Here is an 18,733-nt window from a genome sequence, read left to right as displayed (position 1 = left end):
TTTAAAAACTTTGCTTTCTGCTTTAATATATATATATACAGTCTTCTAAGGTTGAAATGGTACAATTCTTTCAGAAAACTAAAATGGGGCAAGTTGTATTAGCTTCTTTATGTTGTTCAGGAAGTAGTAATGTTCAAACTTCAATTTAAAGTTGTCAGTGGTAGATGCCACACACACATTGAAATACAGTGAGGCTGAAGCTTTAACATTCCTTTGAATTCTCCTATCAATGAGGAAACACAGCATTTGAAAACTAAGACCTTGAGTTCCAGTGGCATTTCCTGCTCACCAGCTTCATGACCTGATTTCTTCTTCTGAAAGATAATAAGGGAACAGTTCAAACCTTGGATGAGAACATGGCTACCATGTAGGGTAATAAGCATCCACTTCTGGAATTCTGAGCAGGAGCCTAAAAGCTACCTGCCATGGTCTGAAGTTGAGATTTCCAGAGTGTGCAGAAGGGTGGGCTAATGATCTCCTTCTAACTCTCTTAGTGGCTTTATGGGGATCATCCTTGCTTTCTCACAGGGGCAAATCATGTGGCATATCTTGGGTATGCCAGTGAACTTAAGATTCTCTAAATAGAAATATGAAAACTGGGGTGGGCTATATTCCATAAATACAGTCCTAAAGCATATAAAAAGAATGAACACAGAGGCCTTCTCCAAATACCAGAGAGACATCTAAAAGGAGATTACCTCAGGATTTGTTCCTAAAAGATGCTATTTCTGTTATATAATAAAGATATAGTACCTATTGCATAAGGTATATGGGCTTGAATTTTGATATGCTTCAGAGAAAATTTAGGTAGAAATCACAGATCTTCAGTGAACATAGGTCTGTTTTGGATCCTTTGACGATGTCCAGAGAATAACCTCATGCTCTACTTCAAAATATCCGCTTCCACCACCAGGTGAATGCTCACCAGTGTATTCTTAATGCAAGAGTTTCTAGAATGCTTGCTTCCAGACATGCCATCCATTTTTAAATTAATGATTTTCCCCCGTTTGTGTTTTCCTTAGTATTCAGTCTGGAAAAATAGCATAATTCAGTCTGCAGAAACATTTCACATTGGTCTGAGCCTAGAATTTTCCTTTGCACCAAAGTATCATTATTTCTGATAGAGTTTATAGCTAAAGAGAGGAGATTTAAGAGCCAAGTAAAATTGGAAAGAATACCTATTTTCCAAATCAGGAACCTAAGGTCCAAAATATGAATCTATAGATCAAAACAAGGAAAATTAATGCTCTATCTTAACTTGTTTTGAAAGTCAACTTTTGATTATCCAAACAGATGGTAGGAAACCATTGCCAGATAATTCAGAATAATGAATAATCTAGCAATATTTCTATTTTAACTTGGCAAATTTCTAGTTGAATATAGATAACTCTAAGTGTGCTGGGAATTCACAAACTAAATAAAGAAGATCCAGTTTGGTGGAGATTGGAAAGCACCAAGCACCATAGAAGATGCAAAATCGGTAATCATTGAACAAATACAGGTTGATAAAAAAGCAGTTCAGTTTCCCTACACTGCCTCTCAGCTTTGTGTTCCTCTTTCCAGGCTAGAGAGGGCAGACACCATCACCAATCATGATAAGACAAAACAACAGCCTAAACAGAATCTTCATTTTTGCCTCTGCTTGCTCACTCAGACCTTTCTCAGTGGTGTTGGGAATAGTTCATTTTCTGGGTTTTAAAAGTCTATCCTGGTAGCAACTCTGGGTTTCAAGCTGCATATACAGCAAAAGGTAACTGAAGCAGTGAGATCAGTCAAGGCACAAAATTATGGAAAAAGTGCTCTTGTTAAAACAAGCCAATGATAAGGGACACCTGGCTAGCTCAGTCAGTAGAGCATGTGGCGCTTGATCTTGGGGTCATGAGTTCAAACCCCCAGTTGGATGTGGAGCCTACTTAAAAAATAAATAAATAAAATAAATAAATAAACAAGCCATTGTCAAACTCCATGGGAATGAGTCTTCAAAAATGGAACTTAAAATTATTAAACATCCCAACAAGTCAGATTTTCACCCAATAACAATAATTGCAAGATAAAATATATTGAGCACTTAATCTTTGCAAAAAATTATTCCAAGCACATTATATGTACAAACTCATTTCATTTTCACAGCAGACCTAGTACTATAATGATTAACATGATGATTACTAGTGTGGATTCTGACTCCAGGCTGCCTGATTTCCTCATTTGGAAAAATGAATTAATAATAATATACTCCTCATAGTTGATATCAATCTTGATGTCAAGGTTGAATGAACTGGATATAATAGACATTCATGCTTGTTACCAGGATTCCTTTTTGTCCAGCTTCGAGACAAGAAAGCCAAGGCCCCAAGATGTTATGTAATTGGCCCGAAGTGACACTGGTTAGCCATGATTTGAACCCAACTGTATAAGTGGTGGTAATTAAACTCAATCCACAGATGTGAATGCCTTTCATAACGTCACTGGGTGTCATTCCAGGATAGAAAGATAAATGATGTAACCCTGTCCTCAAAAGGAGGCACTCTGGTAGGGTGAAACAGTCATGAGTACTAAGATGGAGCTTCTATGATCATGTCCAAGTAGAACCACAAGCAATGGTTCTGGAATCACAAAAAAAGAGAGGGTCAGTTCTGACAGGAGAAGTTTCAAGATGCCTTCACTCAAGAAGGGGGCATTTGAACAGACCCAGAAGGAAGAACAGAATGTCCAAAGGTAACCTGAGTTTTGTTTTCTTCCCCCTTTTCTAGGCTGATTCCAACAAAACCAGAATTGATGAGGCCAACCAACGTGCAACAAAGATGCTGGGGAGTGGTTAAATGTGCCCACCTGTGTTCTCTTCCAAATGCTGTTGGGCAAGATAGCACCTTTGTGCTTTTCTCATCGTATTACCTAGTAGGTCTGCACACATACACACATCAGTCCACCCCCATTGTGAATGTTGTCTTGTATCATTCATCAGCTTCCCCAAACTATTATGTGTCTTTTGTTCTTTCTGAGTCTCTTTCTTTCCAAAGGTTGTATATAGTAGTCATTTGGTGGCTCTAACTCCCTACATAAGATGTCTTGGGTTTCATTTTTCCTTTTCTCTCCTCAGTGGTGTTTGCTGAATGACAACAATTTAGGAATGCTCAACGTGCTGTTGATTCTTTCAATACACAGTATTGTTCTTGTAAAACTGTGACATTCCACAGAGCTACTGCCACTGTCCTTTCTTTGAGTGTCAGGCTCTGAAACTCTCAAAATTTGCTGTCCTTGATTCCTCATGGTTGTCATCTGTCTTTATGATTTCATGATTAGACAATGTGGAATTACATTACAGGCATTGCACTAAAAGTGATGTGATTTATGCATTTATGCATGAGAACTAAATAGATTTTTAGATTCCTACTTAAACAAAATCTTTCCATGACAGTAGCATACTGATGAGAAAACACACACACACAACAGAAACAACAAAACAACAACAAAGCATGCTCAGTATTGAGACACTGTCAAGATTAAGTTCTACCAGCAAAACTGAAGTAGTGTCACTTTCTTTCTGTCAGTATATAGACTTATTAATCATGATCATCCTTTTTTAAGAAAAAAGAATTTTAAAAAAAGATGGATTTGACACACTCACCACTTAATCATTTCCAGCAAAATAGACGTTTGGCTGAACTATGTCAAATGAATGTAATATAGGATTTGTTTGCTGCTTTTGAAGGCTATGTTTTGGAGAAAGCAGTCTTGCTGTGAAACAGTGTGGAGATGTAAATTTTATAAGGCTGACTCTTATTAATCACCATTTCCCCCTGTGGTTTGTTATCAGTACAATTCTCTGTTGCTTAATCTAGAGCTATGCACACCAAATTGCTGAGATATTTAGTAGCTGATAAAGAAATCTTTAAAAAATAATATAAATGAATGAAATATAAACTGTGAGATAAATATCATTACAGCATGTAATATTAAATTCCTCCTGTCTCCTCTGTTGGTTTGTGAAGTGATTGACATTTTGTAGCTAGTTTAAAATTATTAAAAATTATAGACCCCAGATGTCTGCTTTAATTTCTTTATGGACTCCGTCTGATTTTGCACTCACATGAAAAGAGGAAGCCAGGCCACTCCATCCCATTGCTCCTCAGAAGCCAGTTCTGTGTGCTGAGAACACTGTGTGGAAAAAACAAAGATGTCCCTTTTAGACACAATTCCAATGGCAGGTGACACTTGGCTTGATTTTTATCATCTGTTTCAGAAATATTTGTGTGTGGATTCAGTGTTGGCTATGGGAGAAAATACAGTTTTCCAGAAGATAAAAGAAAACATCTATGGAAAAAATCTGTGGTACTCAGACTTGACCCTACCTAGATTTAGGTATATCAGGTATCAATCCACTCTTCCTTCCTCTCCCCAAAATCCAGTCCCACCACCAAAAGTGAACCCTCCACAACCACACCACTGCTGCCCTCACTTTTTTTAACAGCTTTATTGACATACCATACAATTCACCCATTTAAAGTATATAATTGAATGGTTTTTAGTATACTCACAGATTTGTGCAATCAAATTTTAGAATATTTCTAACGCCCCCAAAAAGAAAGCCCATACCAAATAGCAGTCACTCCCATCCCACTTCCACCAGCCATAGGCAACCATTAATTTATGTTTGTCTATAGATTTGCCTATTTGAACATTTCATATAAATGGAATTATACAGGACGTGATGGCTTTGTGTCTGGCTTCTTTTACTTAGCATAATGTTTTCAAGGTCCATCCATGTTGTAGCATGTAACAGAGCTTGATTCCCTTTTATGGCCAAATAATGTCCATGGTGTGGATACCACATTTTGTTTATCCATTCATCCATTGATGGACACTTGGATGGTTTTCACTCTTTGGCTATTATGAGTTATGATGCTGTGAACATTCATGTGCAAGTTTTTGTGTAGACCTGTTTTCAATTCTTTTGACATCACCATTTTTGCCATCACTGCCTCTGTCACTACAAGCCAACATTTCCCCCGCCATCATCTCCACCAGCACCTGTATCAGCCTTACCTCCACCACTGCTACTACTGCCTTGATTACCACCACCTTCCTCTCTCCTCTTCCTCTGCCACCTCTCCCTCCTCTTACCTAGTATCTTCAGCATCTCCATCTTTATCACTGCCATCTTCCCAGTCACTAGCATCACCTCCATCCCCTGCCACCACCACCAATGCCCTCAACTTCACCTCCTCCACCACCTTCACCATCACCACCATCACCTCCCTCACCACCACATTCACTAACACCACCATCACCACCATCACCTCCCGAACCTCCATCTCCTCCTCTGCCTCCCTCTTCTGTCCCATAATAGCGATACAGATGAATTTGTCCTGGTTGCCTTGGCTGGCCACCAGATAATTTCATCCCCAAAAGCAGTTATGGAGGTTTGCTAGAGAAGTTAAGGAGTGGAAACAGGGATGACAAACTCATCATTCTCAATAACTGTTTGCAATTCTTCACCCTCTTCCCAAGCCTCAGGATAGGTTCTAGATATACCCACATGCTCAGGGAAATTCTTCTGAGGAACAACTATAACAATACATCTCTTCTTGAAAGTTAAGAGTAGTAGAGAGGATGCTAGAAGATGGAGAAAGTGGATAAATATGCTACATATGTCAAAGTTGCTAAGGGGTCAACGTATGAGTCATATCAGAAAATTCTCTCCCAAATTCCATCTCCTCTCAGTGAGGTGTGTTTCCACATTGTATGAGTAATTAAAACCCCATACTGGATACATGAAAATCGAGATATAAGCATTTTGCTTTAAGGCCCACCACATAATTCATTCTGAAACCCATTTCCTTGGATAATTGAGTTTGTCCAGCCTCAACTCTTCTGCAGTCAGTTCCTTTTGGCTAAAAGAGGACATATTCCCTGGGAATGAATCAGCTCTGGGTAGGAACCAACTCAGGAAGTGCATTAGAAATATAACGATTGGGGAAAGGCTAAATCTTCTGCCCGCCTCATCCATGGCCCTTCTACAAACCAGAAGGTGAAAGGTGGTCCCAGGTCCTAGGAGCAGAGTCCTTTCCTCTTGCCTGCCTCTCCATTTCTAGTTTCAGTTTTCCTTCTTTCACATCCTCCCCCAGCATCTCCTTTGACCAACTTTCCCGATCTTTGTGTCACTGATTGGCCAGACAATTGATGACTGCACTTGAAATTAAGAGAAAAGGAAGAAGACTCATACTTGGTGATCATCTACTACATGCCAGGTACTGTGTTAGGTGCCTTATTTATGTTGACTCAATTAAACCCTCCTAAAAATGCTACAAAGTGGGGATTATTAGCCCATTGTGCAGAAGAAGAAATTAATAGTTTATTTGAACAAGACCTCTCAGCTAATAAGTAATGTAGGTGTGATTCAAACCAGATGTGTACTTCCAAAGCTATAGGGAAGCCTGGAAGATAAATCCAGGATTGTGCCTCTCTCAGTTCAAGCAGCCAGAAAACTCCAGGAGATATCTGGCTTCACAAAGAGCAGCAAAGACAAATGTACTGGATTTCTTAGCCAAAAGTCTTAGGGAACACCTTTGATTCATTCTTTCATTCATTCATGAAATATTTATTGAGCTTCTATATCAGGGCCTGCTCTGAGTATTGGGAGTACATGGGGCAGGGGGAGGGGAAGAGGCAGCAGAGGGAACAGGGAAAATTCTCAAGCATTCATTGAATTTATATTCAAGCTGGGGGAGATAGATAAACCAACAAGTCAAAAATGAAGTATATCAGATAGTACGTGTCACACAGAAATGTAAGCAGTGAAGGGGAAAAAGAGTGCAGAAGGTGGACAGGGTATTATTTAACATAGAATGATTGGGGAAGACCTCACAGATAAGTGAAATTTAAGTAGAGAATTCTTCAAGGTTTGGAGTAACCAAAGTGATATGTCCAGAGTGAACCCATTTAAGAAGCAGGGGTTGGGAGTGAGAAAACAAACATACAAACTATATCTTGTCATTTAGTAATCCTGGAGTTCCTCCTTGGCAACTCAGTCAACACCAGTTTTAACTATATCCCACACTGTCTGGAAGAAACTTGCAAACTCCTTGGCTCAGAGAAGAAGGATGCAAGTCCACAAGATGAAACAAACTGTGCAAGGAATGATCAAGTTAAATTGTCTTAGGAGAGGAGAAAGTGTTGACTTCAAGGTCCAAGATTTAGGAATTCTTGCTCTGGGTGCTCTTCATACAATCATTGACATACTAGTTTACCTTCAAGCAAGTTAGTCATATATCTCAAGTTCTCCATCTAGGATTTGGAAACTCAAATATATCTCCTAGAATGTAGGAGACTTTGGGGAACAAGGAAACTAAAGAAAAATAAACCATTAACAAGTCAGTTAACACCAATGCCCACAGCTATTTCCAGGATGAGTTGCCAAAGCTCCAGGTATCTAACTATTCCAGAGTCCCAAACTCAGGTGATGTTTCCCACCCACCATCTCACCATCCTTAGCTCCTCCAGCCTCTTGCCATAATACAGCTTCAAGACCATTCTGTTCAGGGGGCTTCCTCCCTTAAGTTCATGATACTGTCTCCACAAGCAACTCAGAAAAATGTGGCCCATCATCCTTCTAGACACTGCTAGTGCCGTGCCCATACCCTCTTGAGCACTTACCTCTACTCACAAAATGCTGTTTGCAGTGAAGAACACTGCAAATTCTCTGTCTTGGGACAGAGAACACCAAAACTGCTGAAGTTTTAATGCCCTGGGAAGCAGTCCTTAACCAAGGGTGGATGGGGATTGATGAGTAGATAGATGCCCAGTTTCCTTGGCCCCAGGTTGGGGTAGCCCTGAGCTGTGTGTTCTACACTGTCTGCCAGAGTTCCCCCAGCAGAATCAATCTCCAGTTCCTCACATGGTACCTTGCCTGGTACTTATCACTATTTATTGGCTGTCTTTTCTTCTCTCTTTCCCACCTCATTATTTGTGTTTCCTGGAATCTCTTCTCAAATAAACTACTTCCCCTGAAATCCATCTCTCAGGGTCTGCTTCTGGGGAAGCCCTACCTCAGACAATACATTCTCATGAGATCCATGCCAGCTTCTGAGCATCTCCCCCAAGACACTGCTTTAGAGAAATGTGCTCTAAATTTTTCACCACTGAGGTTTAACCAGTCTTTCTAATGTCTACCCAAAGGTCATTAAAGTCAAGAGCATTAATACTGCTTTTGCCATTTCTCATGTCCAAAATAGAAATTATTCCCAAATGAGTTGTACCCTCTACAGTTCTACTCCTAATATTACCCATTGTTTTCACGGCTGCCAATACTATTAATGATAATAAGGCAAACTAGACAAAGGATCCAAAGAATATGGTGGAGGCTGGAACCCTCTGTAAGTTTTCTACTGCTTTGTAACCAACTGCCCCCAAAACATGGTGACTTAAAATAATAAATATTTATTTAGCTTGCAGTGCTGCAGTTTGGCATTTTGAGCTAGGTTTGGCTGGGAGTTCTGGTCTTGGTTGGCTTCCTCACATGACTATGGTCAACTACAGGTCAGATGGGCAGCCTAGCTTCTGGGAGTTGGCAGATGGTGTAGTATTGCATTCTCCAGGAGGTCAGCCAGGACTTTTTCTCATGGCAAAGTCAGAAAGAGTGGAAGCATGCAAAACCTCTTCTAGGCTCACTGCTTCTACCATATTCTATCAGCCAAAGTTGGTGACAGGACCAGTTCAAATTCAAGATATAGGGAAATATACTCCACTTCTTATTGGGAAAAATTTCAAAGTCATATTGCAAAGAGAAGGGTGAATAATATGGCTATCTTTACAATCATGCTACCACAACCTCAAAGAGGCCTGTGGAGTTCTACTTCTCTCCTCTGTGTCTTTAGAATCTCATGGAAATGGGGTGCCTGAGTGGGGCTGTCAGTTAAGCATCTGACTCTTGGTTTCCTCTCAAGTTGTGATCTCAGGGTCATAAGATCAAGCCCCACATCAGCCTCTGCTCTCAGTGCAGAGTCTGCTTGAGATTCTCTCTCCCTCTCCCTCTGCCCCTCCTGTTTGTGTGCTCTCTTTTTCTGTCTCTCTCTAAAATAAATAAATAAATAAATCTTTAAAAAAGAAAAAGAATCTCATGGAAACGAAAGGTGAGGGTGAGCCCTCCATGTGTCTTAGAGTGGACTCATGCTAATAGTCTTCCCTTTTAGTAATATTCAAAAGAAAAAGTGTAGGGCTCAGCAGGGCCAGCAGCCCAAGGAAGGATTTGAGAACCGTGAGCAGAATGATTGTAGGATTGAGGACTGCTGACAAGATGTGGCAGCCTGAAGATGATAAGACTGACCTTAATCCTGAAATAGAGAAACTAATCCCTCCTATTCAAAGCAATAGGGCTTCAGCACCGTCATTAACCCCTAAACAACAGAATTTGAAAAAAACAATTTCAAAATGTTCAAAATAGAACCGGATCCTCAACCAGCACTTGACAAATACCCTCATTCTAGAAGCTTCTGTTTTTTCCTTGCCATCTTTCATTTGTTGCTATTTTGTGGGAATTTTGTGGGGTATTTCTTGGGGGAGAGGGCTTTATTTTATTTTCCTTTCCTCCCAATCTTTTCTGTGCAAAAATAGACCATTCTCTTTGCTAAGAGGATAAAAAAGACTGATTACTCAGGGATGAAAAAGAACGTATGTGTGTCAGAGACAGCTTAAGTATACACAAGATGTATCCTGGGTGTCTGGGGGAGTGGGGATGTGGGAGGTGACTGCTGTCTTCCCAGGCACTGTCTTACTTCTTTAAAGAAACTGTGACAACCGCCAGTTTAGGAAAGATGAGGCAAGTGCTAATGGTGTGTGTTTTTAAACTTTCAGAGGCTGTGCAGATAGAAAGCCCTAGAGACCTAAACCCATATTCTCATTTGTTATTAAAGGCAAAACTCCAATCTAGGCCAAGTAAATTCCCTAAGGGGCTAGAGCTTTTATACCACTCCACTGAAATCCACTTTGTTTTCCACACCTATTGATTCAACCACAACAATGGCCCATTTCAATTTCTGCCCACTGAACTTTGATATATGCACCTAAAATGCAAATAACGTATTCAGCTCCAAGAATAATGAGCAGTTCTTCAGTCAAGATATCCCTACTAACTGTCTCAACTTAACTTTATTCCAGAACAATCACTTCAAATGACGAAAATCACCCGAGTGCTTTGGAAATGCTTTTCCCCACCCCCAGGGGATTGAGTTAGGGGGTGTTATCAGCTGCTTCCTCAGAAAACAAAGCCTGAGACAGAGGCAGGAATCTAAGTAGTTAATCTGGGAGTGTGACTCCAGGGAGCAGGAATGAGTGTGGGAGAGGGAAATGCTGAAGGAGGGAAAGCTAATTCAAGAATGCACAATAGAGTTAGCTGACGCTATAGGCACCTGGGTGTTTAATTCCCATGAGGCAGCTGAGAAATCTTGAAAAATGCACATCAGGACCATCTTTTTGGAGCAAGAAAGGGAGATTTACCCAGCTGTTTCCATCCCCCTTTGGTCAAGCACAGTCATGGGACAGCGCCTTAACTCCCCTGTACTTCTGGGTTGTGCACCCAGGTTAAGGGGTTCTTCTCAAGGAGAAAGAAGAAGTTCTAGGGCAGAAGTGAGAGGTGGGGCTGAGGTAGGCACCATCAGTTCATACTTGTATGAGGCTGGTTGAAGTCTGCATAAAACTGGTTGCCACTACTATGGCTGGAATAAGAGACAGGGACAAGAGAATCTGAAGGTTTAAGAAATGTCTGACATTCACTGCATAGAGTTGTACAGGTTGCATACTGCTCAACCCTAGGGAACATCATTCACATCATAGCAACAGCTCCATATTTCCCTGCTCAATATATAAGATTTCAACTGAGATTTTGTTTGAAGGAGCTTCCAGTGATAAAAAGAAAATGCAAAATAAACAAAAAAATAAAACCTTTAAAGCCACTATTCAAGAATAACTTGGAGGACAAATAGAAAAGGCAAACTGTAGAATAGATGGCAAAAATAAAGTTCTAAATATTGGTGGTGGAGCCAAGGTTTTTGTTTTTGTTTTTGTTTTGGATGGCCTACCAGGTCCTTTATGCAGTTGAATTTACAAGGTGACACCAAGACAAAATTCCAGCTTGGATGCCTTCATCTCCCTCTCCTGAATCCTGATCCACTGGCTGCCAAAGCTCAAAGGGGTTTGGGGTAGGGTGCTTGGTCATGGGAAAAGCTGTTATGGTTGGCCAAGCACATGGTTAGAGGGGAAGGTTTCATTTCTTCACAATCTGAATGACATTCTCGTCCTCCAATGTATGATCTTTACCCACTTTTTGAGGATTATGTTTCACAGACAGACCCCAAACCAGAGCGTATTTAAATTCTTTGATAAGATTTTTGTGAATCTTCATGCAGAAATCCTCCACCATAGTCCTAGAGTAAGGCAACACCACTGGGGATGTATAATCTGGCAACTGGCCTTTGGGTTTGGTGTAAATCCTCACTAGTTTCAGATAGTCCCAATCTTTTCCAAGAGGTCATCAAAATTCCATCAGTGATGGGCAGAGATGGGTACACAGTGAGGCACCTTATAGATGATATCCAATTCCTCAATGGAGATCTGATCAATCTTATTCAACACATAGATACAAGGGATGTAAACGCTGTTTCCTTCTACCACGTCAATGAGGTCATCCACTGTGGCATCACTACGCAGTGTCATATCAGCTTTGTGAATTTTGTATTCAGCCAGAATGGTCTTCACAGTTTCAGCATCCAGCTCACTCTAAGGGCAAGTGGCCATGAGATTAATGCCTCCTTTATCCTTCTTCTTAAAGCCAATGTTGGGGGTTTGCTGTTCAAGCAAATGCCAAAGACTTCCAGCTCATTTTCAATTATCTTTTTGTGTCCCAAGGGTTTCAGGACATCCAGAACAATCAGGATCAAGTTACATGTTCAGGCCACTGCAATGACTTGACGGCCTCTACCTTTCCCATCCTTGGCATCCTCAATGATACCTGGAAGATCCAGGAGCTGGATCTTGGCACCTTTGTATCTGATGACACTAGGCACAGTGGTCAGAGTAGTGAACTCATAGGCTGCTACCTCGAATATACCCCTGCCATGTTACTAAGCAGTGTTGACTTCCCCACTGATGGAAAACCCACAAACCCAATTTGAGCATCACCTGTCTTGGCCACATCAAAACCTTCTCTTGGCCCACCACCACTTCCACCTTTTGAGGTAATGAGCTCTCTATGAAGCTTAGCAAGGCAAGCCTTAAGCAGCCCTAGGTGGTGTGCTGTGGCCTTGTTCTTTTGGAGATCGAAGCCATTTTGGCTTCGATCTCCACAATCTTGGCTAAGGTGCTGCTCATGGTGGTGAGTCACGGGGGGTTGGGGGGAGAGTATAGTGATCTCCGCACAGACTACTTCCCCTCACACAACTGCTGGGGGATCTCAGCCAAGGTTTCAGGTGATAGCAGAAGAGTAATAAGGAAGACTTGTTTTTGTTTTTTGTTGTTGTTGTTGTCGTTTTGACTTCTCAAGACCCAGAGGCAAAGGGCCAGAAAGTTCAGCATGAGGAGGAAGAGAAGGAAAAAGGGACACCAAAGAAGATAAGGTTGAGCAATTCAGGCAAAGTGATAACAGAAGAAAATGGGGGTGGGAGTGATGTAACTAGTTAAAAGGGAACAAGAAAGAAATATAAAAGGGAACTTTTAAATAGAAATAGTGACTGAAAGACTGGAGGACATAGGGCGAGCCACTTGCAGGCTACTTCTCTTTCATCTTCTCAAAATAACCCCACCTGTATTCCTTGACCCTCCTCTCTTCTCATGGCTGGTGTCAAGGTGACCTTGATTATAAGTTTCTCTAGCTTGAAGCTACTCTCTTTCAAGTTGTTCTTATCTTCAGTCTCAACTCATCCAACATTTCTCCAAACTCATTCTCTTACCAAAATATTTCACACCTCTCGGGCACCTGGGTGGCTCAGTTGGTTAAGCGACTGCCTTCGGCTCAGGTCATGGTCCCGGAGTCCTGGGATCGAGTCCCACGTCGGGCTCCCGGCTCAGTGGGGAGCCTGCTTCTCCCTCTGACCCTCTCCCCTCTCATGCTGTTTCGCTCTCTCTCTCTCTCAAATAAATAAATAAATAAAATCTTAAAAAAAAACAAAAACAAAAACAAAATATTTCACACCTCTCTTCTCTCATGTTCTTACATCTCTCTCCATGCCCTTCAAACTCATCTAAACTTCTAGTTCCTTCTTTTAAGCTATCTATCAATAACTCCAGCTTCCGACGTTGGCAAGAGCCCCGGGGCATGACGCTTTCCACTTCATGTCGGCAACTTCAATTTTCTGCCCTTCAGCCTTGGACTACAAACCCCAAACTCTGGGCCAATGTAGCCCTCTGCCTGATTACGCCCGTGCCTGGGATTTTGGGAACACAGGTTAAAAATCACACAATTACCTGGCTGATGCCAATAAAAATGTATGGTCCCACTGGAACTCTCATGCCCAGCAACTGGCAGTGTAAATTGGTACTACCACTCAGGAAAACCATTTGGTAGTATCTACAAAAGTACACACACTAAGATTTAGCAATCCCATTCCTAAGTATCTACTTAACAGAAATGTGTACTTTTGTTCATCGAAAGACACATACATACAAGGAGGTTCATAGTAGAAATAGTCATAATAGCCCCAAATTGGAATTTACCTAAATGCCCATTAACAATAAAATTGAGAAATCTTTTATGGTTGTTTACACATGTAGTACATACAGCAACAAGAATGAGCAAACTACAACTACATGCTTTTGCATGTATCGACATGCATAAACCATACCAATTCAATGTAGAATGAAAGAAGCCAAATATGAAGAATATATTTGATTCCATGCATATAAAATTTAAGGACAGGATAAATTAATCCATTGTGTTTGAAGTTAGCATAGTGGGTACCCTTGGGGTAAAGGGTTAGTGAGTTAACCAGGACACAAAGTCCTCTTTCTTGACATGGGTACTGATTACATGAGTGTGTTCAGTTTGCAAAAATTCACTGAACTATGTAATATGATATGTGTGCACTTTAGGGGATATACATTACACCTCAACAAGAAGTTTTGAAATGGTTGTAAAAACAACAAGCTACAGTCCCCAACTTCATCTGGCTCTCCCTTCGGCTGCTGGGGTTTTTCAGATATAAAGGAACCCCTCCTGCACTACCCTTTTACCTTCTCTCTCTTAGCATGACTTTACCTTATATTTTAAGAGAAAAGTGCAGTTGTCAGCAGAAGCATAGTTCACACAATTCCATCCCAATGTGAAAAACACTTCCTGGAGTAGTGCAGCTTGGCAGTCTGTAATTATCAGGCACAAATTATTTGCATTTCCTGTCCCTCCAGTTTCAAGATTGTCCCTCTCCTCTGTTGTACTGTTTTCCCACATCAGTCAGGCTCCTAGAGGGACTATTAATATTAGGGACTATTTATGAAGGTGTGGGCAGATTTAGGGAAACCAGGAAGGAGAGTGCAGCCCCCTGGGACTAGCATCAGTGAGGGTCTCTTCCCATCTATACTTCCAAGGACGTGAGGGAAGGGACCAGTTCCCTGAACCTGGAAAGGGTGGCTGGATTACATGGAGAAGACTGCCTGGCTGAAGATGGTGCTAACTTATGGCACCGTGGTAGAAGTAAGCTGGAGATAAAACACCACGGTTTCCCTCCTCTCCCACCTTCTGATCCCTGGCCTTTCTGATGCTTCCCACAAGCTGAACCCCACCAGGAGCCAGGCGAAGGGAGGAGGAGAAGTTCACACAAGTTGCCCTGCCAGGCAGCTCTTTCTGCCTATGGGTCCTGTCCCTGTGCTTTAATAAAACCAGTTTTTGCACCAAAATAACCCACAAAACACAAGTTGGCCTGCCAGATGCAGACAGGGCAGAGAAGGGAAGGGCATTGGCTTGGAAGGGTGAATGATGGGATTGGCACACTTCCTCCCCACAAGCATCTCCCTCTGGTCACTCTGACTATGGAGGGGCACCTAAGTGGCTCAATCAGTTAAGGGTCTGCCTTGGGCTCAGGTCATGATCTCAGGGTCCTGGGATCAAGCCCTGTGTTTGCTCAGCGGGAAGTCGGCTTCTCCCTCTCCCTCTCCCCCTGTCCCTCCACTCCACTTGTGCACACTCTCTCTCACCCGCTGTCTCAGATAAATAAATCTTAAAAAAAAAAAAAGTCAAGGAGAATACAGGACTCCTCTCTTCCTCTTGTTTATGAGCCCCATGGAAACTCCACTTCTGCTTTTTCTTTTTAAAGATTTATTTATTTATTTTAGAGATAGAGTGAGCATGAGAGAGAGGTGGAGGAGGGTCAGAGGGAGAGGGAGACAAGCAAACTCCCCACAGAGTGGGGCTCGACCTCATGACACTGGGATCATGACCTGAGCCAAAATCAAGAGTTGGACCTTTAACAAACTGAGCCATCCAGGTGCCCCTAGCTCACTGCTTTTGTTCTCTCATAATGTTGCTACCATATTTTCTCCATTCCCTCTATCCATCTCCACCTTTCAGCTTCTGCTCTCATTGCTTACTTCATGCGGGAGATATTTTTTAGTCAATTTTTTCGATATATTTTAGTTTCCCAAAAAAGGAAATCCAATTAGCTCCTTCCCTATGTTCATAACAGCAACATCACAGGTTGCTGACCAGAGTGTGTTTGGATTGGCTGAGCTCAGTTATCCTTGGTTTAATTAGCTATTGTTGGAGAGTAAGTTCCTGTGATGCAAAACATGGCCACCTAAGTAGCTAAGGAGAGGGAGTGCAGTGGGTGAGTACCTCTTGATACCTATATATTTATCTTAAATCTTTATTGTAAACAATTTTCTTTTAATTTAGATTCTCCCCCAAACAAAGCCTGAGATATGGACTTAGATTCAAGTAGTTTATTTGAGAGATGATCCCAGGGAGCCCAAGTGAGGGATCTGTGGAAGAAAGGCCAACATGAGCATGTGTTGTCAATAGCAGACCTCCTGGTAATGGAGCTTAATTCCATTTGACCTGTGAGAAGTTTACAGAATCCCTCTCAGAATTGTCCGCTCTAAAGATGAGAGGCAGGCATTCCCCCCCAGCCCACCAACTTTATTGAGTTATATATAATTAACATATAACATTGTGTTAAAAGTGTACAAGGGGATGATTTGCTACATATTTATACTACAAAATGGTTACCACAATAAGATTAAATAACATTGTCCCCTCAGGTAATTACAGTTTTTATGTGTGTGGTAATGTTACCAGAGTACCAGCTCAGAACTCAGGTTCCGCTGCTCACTGCTTAAAAATCAGTACTCAGGAGAATAGTGAGGGTGGGAAAGGAGAGTTTGCTTTATTCAGGAAGGCAGTCACCTGGGAAGATGGTGGACTAACGTCTCAAAGACCAAAGGTTTTAAAGGGGAAGGCACAGGAAAAGAGAGGGGAGCTACATGCAGGAGAAGCAGGTGCCCAGGAGGTTAGTCGTATGTTGATCGGACCCTGAACAGATTTGCAGGCATCTGAGGTAGCCGTTTTCAAATGTGGTCAGGACTTATCTTCTGGGAGAGTTTGGTTCTTCACTCCTCTAGGCCAGCTTCAAGGAAAGAAGGTCAGTTCTGCTATAGATCAAGGTAATTCGGTCTTAGGGACTCGAAGCAAGGAGTCCATAGCTTAAAGCAAGTTAACCGTTAAGACCAGTTGGAGTGCTGTTACAATAAGAACATTTAAGATTTGCTTCTTTAGCAACTTTCAAATGTAAAATACAGAATCATTAACTATAGGCACCATGCTGAATGTTAGATCCCCAAAACTTACTCATTTTATAACTGGAAATTTGTACCCTTGACCAAATCTCCCCATTTCCCCCACCCCATGACAACCTGCTACTCTGAATTTTTTTTTCAGATTCTACATATAAATGAGCTCATACAGTACTTGTTTTCCTCTGTCTGATTTATTTCATTTAACATAATGTTCTCAAGCGCCTTGCCTGTTGTCACAAATGGCAGAATAATATTTCATTGCATATAGATACCACATTCTCTTTATCCATTCATCCGTCAGTGGACATTGCATCCCCTTGGGGGGATGATTATTAATTCTCTCACAGAGGTGTTAATTCTCCAATACTCCCAAGCTTATGTGTACGGGGCTGAGCAAGTTCTCATTAGGGCCCATGGTATTGGAAAAGCCCTGGACAGAAAGGAAAATTCAAAGTACATACCAGAGGCAAGATGCTGTCTGCTTGAAGTGAGTCAAAACCTACACAGAACTCTCTCCCTGTCCATGGCTGAAGTTAGAGCTGCAGCCAAGAGACCACAGATGGTTCTTCTACTGAGCAGTAGTTAATATCCATTATTGTCTGCATGTCCTTGTCTACTCTTTGCAGTATATCTCTCATCCCTCTTGATCTTTGATTCAATCCTTGCTTAAGTCACCATGAAACTCATCAAAGTTTCTGGGTACAAAACAAACAAACAAAATACTTTTCAATCCTCCATGCTCCTCCCTCCCTGTGATATGTTGTACTGTTAACCTCCAACTTCAAAACCCTTTGTTTTATGTGAAATCACTTTCCTCTGTGTCTTCTCTCACTCTCTGGCTTCTCTTTCTCAGCCTTCTTTGGTTTCTCTTCCTCTGTCCATCATTTAGGTGTCAGTGTTTCCCTAAGGTACTAAATTTGGTTTGTTTCTCATTCTACATAAACCCAACCTTGCCTGTAATAGCTTCAGTTACTGCTTCCATGTGGATGATGCTCAAGAGTATATGCCTGATGCAGGCTCCTCTTCTGAGGCCCAGAACTGCTTTTCCCCTGCCTACTAAACACCTCCTTTCAGCTCACCCACAGGCATTTCAAACTCATCATGACCCACATTGAAATGCTTACCACCGCCCCCTTCCAAACTTTTCTGCCTTGGAGCTGAAGCCAAGTACCACCCCCTCATTATATTGGTTGCCAAGCCTTGTCTGAACCACCTCCTAATATTTCCCTCCTCTGCCCCCTTCTTTCCCATGGCCATATCTGGAGGAGCACAGACTCATGACCAGCCACCCCAATTCCTGCCTGGGTCCACACAACTCCCAGGGTGGGCTTAATAAGCCATCAATCTGATTATGTTATGCCTCTTTAGTCCTTCAGTGGTTACTTTTAGGACAAAGAGCAAACTCTTTAGCAGGACATATAGAGTGATTCATAATCCAGTGGCTGCCAGCAGTTAGGACCCACCCATTACAACTGCTTTCTAGCTTACTAAGACCTTGCAGTTACCTGAAAAGGATGTGCTTTCCACCCCCAGCCTCAGTCTTCCAACCCACTCTGGTGCTCATCCTTAGGACTTCATTCAGGTGTGCCAGAAGTCTTCAGCTTCCCTGATCACCCTGAGGTAGATTTAGGCCCTCCCCTCTCACTCTTGTCGAACACCCTATTCAGTCTTCAACTATGATATGTATCATATAGCACTGCAAAATCTGCCTTTCTATTCACCTTTTCCACTACACTGTAAACTTATATCAGTTACTACTGCTGTATAACAAACAGTCACACAAGTTCAGAGGCATACAACAATAAATATTAATGTCTCACATTTCTGCATGGTTCAACATATCTGAGCTGGGTGGTTCTCCTGGTCTCTACTGGGCTCACTCATCTATGGTCAGGTGGGGTTCTGTATCGGTGCTGGGTTTGGCTTTTTCTAGGAGAGCTCTCTTCCATCTATCTCTCAGCCT

The 18,733-nt window shown here is 41.8% G+C and overlaps 1 protein-coding gene and 1 pseudogene across 2 annotated transcripts in view; one reads left to right on the top strand and one right to left on the bottom strand.

Annotated features, from left to right (window-relative positions):
* Nucleotides 1–3,911, top strand: part of SNAP25 (synaptosome associated protein 25) — an 83,161-nt gene extending 79,250 nt beyond the window's left edge. For both annotated transcript variants that reach the window (XM_035005841.1, XM_035005842.1), the window contains one exon: nucleotides 2,751–3,911. In XM_035005841.1, coding sequence (XP_034861732.1) covers nucleotides 2,751–2,819 — 69 coding nt within the window. In that variant the 3' untranslated portion in view covers nucleotides 2,820–3,911. The remainder of the gene's footprint in view (nucleotides 1–2,750) is intronic.
* Nucleotides 3,912–11,068: 7,157 nt separating this feature from the next.
* On the bottom strand, nucleotides 11,069–12,360 carry LOC118011092 (annotated as a pseudogene).
* Between the last annotated feature and the right edge of the window lie 6,373 nt (nucleotides 12,361–18,733).

Source organism: Mirounga leonina, unplaced genomic scaffold (genome assembly GCF_011800145.1).
Source record: "Mirounga leonina isolate KUSES-001 unplaced genomic scaffold, KU_Mleo_1.0 Mir_150, whole genome shotgun sequence".
NCBI classification, from domain to species: Eukaryota; Metazoa; Chordata; class Mammalia; order Carnivora; family Phocidae; genus Mirounga; species Mirounga leonina.
This window is presented reverse-complemented; position numbering and strand designations above follow the sequence as displayed.